Source organism: Erinaceus europaeus, chromosome 10 (assembly GCF_950295315.1).
Source record: "Erinaceus europaeus chromosome 10, mEriEur2.1, whole genome shotgun sequence".
Classification (NCBI taxonomy): Eukaryota; Metazoa; Chordata; class Mammalia; order Eulipotyphla; family Erinaceidae; genus Erinaceus; species Erinaceus europaeus.
In genome coordinates, this window is record NC_080171.1 from 47,747,161 (window position 1) to 47,753,476 (window position 6,316).

At 38.1% G+C, this 6,316-nt stretch overlaps 1 protein-coding gene across 12 annotated transcripts in view; it reads right to left on the bottom strand.

Annotated features, from left to right (window-relative positions):
* Nucleotides 1–837, bottom strand: part of MPDZ (multiple PDZ domain crumbs cell polarity complex component) — a 163,356-nt gene extending 162,519 nt beyond the window's left edge. For 11 of the 12 annotated variants that reach the window (XM_060199585.1, XM_060199580.1, XM_060199586.1 and 8 more), the window contains exon 1: nucleotides 754–784. In XM_060199585.1, the coding sequence (XP_060055568.1) occupies nucleotides 754–769 (16 nt within the window). In that variant the 5' untranslated portion in view covers nucleotides 770–784. Of the gene's footprint in view, nucleotides 1–753 lie in introns of all 12 variants that reach the window. The other variant, XM_060199575.1, reaches the window with a different exon arrangement.
* Nucleotides 838–6,316: the final 5,479 nt, after the last annotated feature.

Consider the following 6,316-nt stretch of genomic DNA (forward strand, 5'->3'; position numbering starts at 1 on the left):
AAAGCTATCAAAGGAGGGGACGGGATAGGGAGTTCTGATGGTGGGAATTGTGTGGAGTTGTGCCCCTCTTAACCTATGGTTTTTGTCAGTGTTTCCTTTTCATAAATAAAAATAAAGAAATAAATAAAGACATTAAAAAATTTCAAAAAAGACAAAGGTTATGATTTTCTTTCAATATTAAAAATTATGCTAAACTTCCTGGTGCTAATCCAAAAACAAACATTAAGAATTGAGTTCATAAATCACAACTAGGTTTACAGTAATCCTTTATTAAAACCTGTAATTGGCAGAACATCACATATGCTTTTACTATTTGTTTAAAAATAATTTTCATTGCATTGCATATGAAATTGTCAAAATCTGGAAATACCCTACCATAGTATAATGCTTGCTGATAAAGACTTTTTAAGGGGCCAGGCCATGGTACACCTAGCTGAGTACATGTTACAATGTGCAAGGAGCTGGGTTCAAGCCTCTGGCCCCCCACCTGCACTAGATGGGGTTGGGGAAGGGAAGCTTTGCAAATGGCTGCAGATGTCTCTCTGGCTCTCTCCTTCTCTATCCTTCCTTTCTCTCTAGATTTCTAGGTGTCTCTATCCAATAAATAAATAAATATTTTCAAAATTTTTTAAAATACCTTTTAAAACTAAATTACCATGCAAAATTTGTCATATAAAGCTTATCATAGTTTTAAAATCCTAATGGAAGGAGCAATTTTCATTGCTTGTAAAAGTTAAGAAAGATAGGTCTTACCTATAGTTTCCAACATTTTTTTTTTCCAAAATTCAGTGTTCTTCTGTAGAATTATTATAAAGCTCAGCTAAAATGGAACTCTGGAGAGAAAAAGAAATAAAATGAATTTGTTTTATCACTGTAATTATATTCTAAAGCCAAAGAGCCTGCCTATAAACAAAATATATCATTTTAGGATTTTATTTGAAATTATCTTATAATTGCAGGTAATGTTCACATAATAATGTGAAAGGGATAGAAATAAGTTATAAGGACTGAGGAGATAGCATAATGGCTATACAAAAAGGACTTTCATGCCTGAAGCACCAGAGGTCCTAGGTTCAATCCCCAGCACCACCATAAGCCAGTCCTTAATAGAGTCCTACTCAGGAGAAAAGGAGAAAGGAAAAAGGGAGAAAGAAAGAAAGAAAGAAAGAAAGAAAGAAAGAAAGAAAGAAAGAAAGAAAGGGGAAAAAAAGGAGAAGGAAGAGGAAAGGAGGCGAGAAAGAATTATAAGTAAGAGAGTAGAAAACATTCTTTGCATGAAATATTTTCTTAGGGAGGTTGGGAGATAAGATGACCCAGCAGAGCATGCACCTTGCTAAATGTGAGGTCCTAGGATCTCATGAAAGCACCACAGATATTACTAAAAGAGTCCCATGAATGGTGCAATTAATTAGCTCTGTGTAGTACTTACTGACTTTACTTACCCCAATTTATAATAAATTTTCTTTTCTTTTTAACAGAACACTGTGCAGTTATGGCTTATGGCAGGGCTGGGGATTGAACCTAGGACCTCTGATGCCTCAGGCATGAAAGGCTTTTTGCATAACATTATTCTGTCTCCCCAGCCCTGGAATAAATTTTTTAAAACATCAACTCCGTATCTAACAGTTCAACTACTGGCACTTGTTTAAAAAGTGCTTTGGTGTCAAAAAAAAAAAGAGTGAGCATGGACTCTAACTTGGATTCAAAAACTGACTCACTTCAGTATACTGTGATAAATGTGATAAGGTACAGCAATTTCTACCTCACAAGAAAACTAAGTATAAAATATATATTCAGGATTAATGCTAAATCTATATAGGAAAGCACTCCAATACCAAGTGTTACACAGTTTCATGAGGAAAATACAGGAATCATAAAATAAACTGATATTTAATCCTTATTTATGAGGATGCTACAATATTTCTTCACAAAATAGTATACTATTAGATCCCCCATCCAAAAACTTACTAGTTTCTAATAATTTTTTAAAAACTAAATATACTTGTGGTCTGGGAGGTGGCACAGTGAATAAACCACTGGATTCTCAACCATGAGGTCCTGAGTTCAATCCCCAGCAGCACATGTGCCAGAGTGGTGTTTGGTTCTTTCTCTGCCTAGCTTTCTCATGAATAAATAAAAAAATGTTCTTTAAAAAAAACACTAAATATGCTCTAATACATTGAAAACCAAACCCTAATAAAAGACATTTAATCTTTAATTAAGTTGTCCAAAAAGAAGCATAATAATGAGAGTATGGACTATAAATTCCAGTCACCTAAATTGAAATGTCAACTTGACCACTTACAAGCTAGATGTCCTTGCTTGCTAAGTCACTTTTTTCTTGAAATTGAAAATCTCTATAGTTATACATGAATGATAGACATATCAAAAAACAAACTCCTTATGTATTAGTGCATGAGATTCATTATAAAATGTGGTTCTCTGCTCTTTGCCCTGTGGAAAAATGAGCTCAGAGATATTGGCAAGGGGTTGGGAAACAGTCATCCCATAGAGCACTATATATATATATATATGGTAGAGAGAGAGAAATTGAGAGGAAAGGGGGACATAAGGGATATTTTCAGGACTGCTTCACCACTCTCAAAGCTTTATTCTTGCAGGTGGAAACTGGGGGTCTGAGGCCAGGTCCTTTTGCACTGTAATGTGTTCTCAGTTGGGTATACCATTACCTGATCCCCTTTAAGTTTTTTTGCTTGTTTTTTTTTCTTTTTTTTTTATTTCCTTTTGTTTTTTCTTTGTACCAAAGCTCTGCTAAAGTCTGGCTTCTGGTGGTAATAGGGTCTAAACCAGGAATCTTAGGTGCCTCAGGCATGAAGGTCTTTCTTCTATCTCCCCAAAATACCACATCTTACAATGCATTAAACCCAGCACCATATGGGAGCACCATGGATGGCATCAAGGGAGCTCCCTAAATGATGGAGTTGGGCTGTGGTGTCTCTTCTCTTTATGATCACACTCAACATTCGAAAGAAAGAAAGAAAGAAAGAAAGAAAGAAAGAAAGAAAGAAAGGAAGAAGGAAGGAAGGAAGGAAGGAAGGAAGGAAGGAAGGAAGGAAGGAAGGAAGGGAAAGAAGGAAGGAAACTAGGCTTCTGAATGGTTTTACACATGCAAGTCCTTGGTCCAGTCATAAGTACAGCATTAAATACAGCAGTATTGGGAGTCCAGCACATGTGGTGAGAAGCGCAAGGACCAGCTTAAGGATCCTGGTTTGAGCAGTATTTGTGATGTGGAAGGGACAGTAGCTTATAGGTTCAAAGGCTTATGATTGTGAGGAATCTACAGAAAAAGTTCACTTACATTCAGTTTTGTGGAAGTAGAAGTATTTTTTCCCAAAGATACTCTTAAAAAAAGATTCTTTTTTAATTTCTACTCAGTCACAAGTCATGGATAATAACTCCCAGATAAGAACTCCGGCTCCATTTCTACAGAATTCAGAGAGAGAAATTGGCCTCTCCGTTTCTATTCTCTACTCTGATGTTCCTAAAATAAATGCATGGCTTTTATCCAGGTTTTCCAGATTTATCAATGAAACAAGGGATTAGCTACTATAGTTTTCCAATTTAAATATGTGTTGTGTTATATCTGGTTGTTTAAGTATGTGTGTTCAGTTCTCTAAATTCCACATATGAGTGAGGCCATCCTGTATAGTGTTTACTTAGGGGGGGCACAGACTTTCAGTGGTGGGGAAGATATGTAATTCCAGTCATATCACTATTTAGTCCTGTCCCTAGTAATACGACATGTTGGGGGAGGGGGAATAGACAATATCTCAAGTTCCCTGCCTAGACTGAAGCCCTAAGCACAAATATTAGCTTTTGCCTAAATGTTTAATATCTTAGATTTGCAAAATGATCAAACTCTAATAAGGGGATTAAGTTGCTCATGGAGCTCTGAAAATATAGCTCTGCAAACATCTAAAATAACTATAGCTTTAGGCCAGCCAGGTCAAGACTTTTTGGGTCTTATAAGTATTTAAAATACAAAGAGATTCAGATACCATTGAAAGGATTCAAAGCATATTGAAGTCAAGTATATTAATATAGATACTAAACCCCCAACAAACATGGTTATAATAATTATTGATATTTTAACTCTTTCTAAGACTATAAGGAACCCACTGCATTCTCTTTAAGAACCTCATTTCTCCTAGTCCTGGTACATATAGGACATGCCCATACTTCTTGATATTCCTTCTCTATGATTCCTTACCGCCACACCACCTTTGTCAACTTCAACCAAATCGCTACTGGTGCTGCCACCCCACATTATCCTGCTACTGAAATCCTACTGTAGACTGTAACCAGAGATATCAACCTGAGATACCAACCTCACAACTCTTCAAATCTGGTGAGACCTTTCCTAACACATGGGACTACCTATATCCAAGTTAGATGGCACATCATTTAACTAACTAAAAGATATCAGATTAGACTAGGGTTTAGGGTACTGAATACAGGTGTACATGAATCTATAAACAAGGGGCAATTATATAACTCAAAGCCAAAGTGCTTAATAATGGCTGAAGTGCCTAAAGAAGCAGCATAAATTCTGTAATTGATTGGACTTACCAAATTAGCAGAACAGCCTAGCAGAAAGTCCCAAAGAAGACAGATCCCAAAAACCTAACTCTGGCTGGGCTGAACAAATGATAAATGCCTAAACAACTGAGAGAAAAATCTAAGATCCTCAGATAAAGAGAGGACTACAGAATCTGGATAACAAGAGACTGGCCCCTTTGGTCACTATCACATCACCTGATCATCTGGGGCCCTAGTTAGGGAATCCTCAGATTCCTATACACGTATGATGGGACTAGATCTCTAAAGGGTTTCTCTCTCCACTACCACTAATCACTTCCATAAGGAATAGCATTTTGTGGGCTCTCCCAGGACCTTGACTATACTATAAAGCAATAATGGTAGAAATAGCCCTAGTCCCCGAAAGGAGGCCAAAGGTATCCTGCCCTGCCACTCAAAAAACAGCGGTTCTGAAATGAGTGCAGACTGCAAAGTTCCTCAGATGTAACCCTGAGCTATAAGCTCAAACCAATAGGGACTTAAGAGGTTACACAGGTTCTGGTGATATATATATTTATATATATATATATATATTGCCCTAGAGCAGATGGATGGAGGTAAATAGTTAATTTTAGCCTCAGAATTTTTGTTTTTTAATGGGAGCTACTCCCTGCCCTAATTCAATTTTCTAGCCCTTTTTTCTACTCTGACACCATTCACTCAGATAATATTCTTATCCAACCGCAGGCTAGCTACCAAACTCAAGCAAAACTAACATAGTTGTATGCCCCCAGGAACATGCCTAAAATGTTTTTCCTAGTTTTCTTCTACCCTAAAATCCCTAATCTCATCTGCTCTAATCCCACTTTTTGGTTCCTGCTCATTAACCATTTTGTCTCAACTTTAGTCATGCCACCTTCCAGACACCAAGTTACAGATACTACCATGACTCCATCCCAACTTCTCTGGGCAGACGACCTGACCAATGTGTCCTGTACCCTCGAATCTCCAGAGCTCTGGTCCACTAGGGAAAGATAGAAACAGGATGGGGGTATAGACCGACCTGTCAACACCCATGTTCAGCGGGGAAGCAATTACAGAAGCCAGACCTTCCACATTCTGCACCCTGTAATGACCCTGGGTCCATACTCCCAGAGGGATCAAGAATAGGAAAGCTTTGAGGGGAGGGGATGGGATACAGAGTTCCGGTGGTGGGAATTGTGTGGTGTTGTACCCCTCTTATCCTATGATTTTTGTCAGTGTTTCATCTTTTATAAATAAAGATTTAAAAAAAGAAAAAGAAAATAAAACAGTACCCAGTTAAAAAAAAAAGGCATTTAAAAATTCCTTACAGGAGGTCAGGCGGTGGCACAGTAGGTTAAGTGCATGTAGTGCAAAGCACAGTAGGTTAAGGGCATGTGGTGCAAAGCGCAAGGACCAGCTTAGGTTTGAGCCCCCTACAGGGGAGTCGCTTCACAGGCGGTGAAGCAGGTCTGCAGGTGTCTATCTTTCTCTCCCGCTCTCTGTCTTCCCCTCCTCTCTCCATTTCTCTGTCCTATCCAACAACAAACAACATCAACAATGGCAATAATAATAACCACAATGAGGCTACAACTACAAGGGCAACAAAAGGGGGAAAAAATGGCCTCAAGGAGCGGTGGATTCATGGTGCAGGCACTGAGCCCAGCAATAACCCTGGAGGGAAAAAAAAATTCCTTACTATTCTTAAGCCCCAGAGTTTGGCTCTAACTAAAAACAAACTCACTTATAGTCAAAG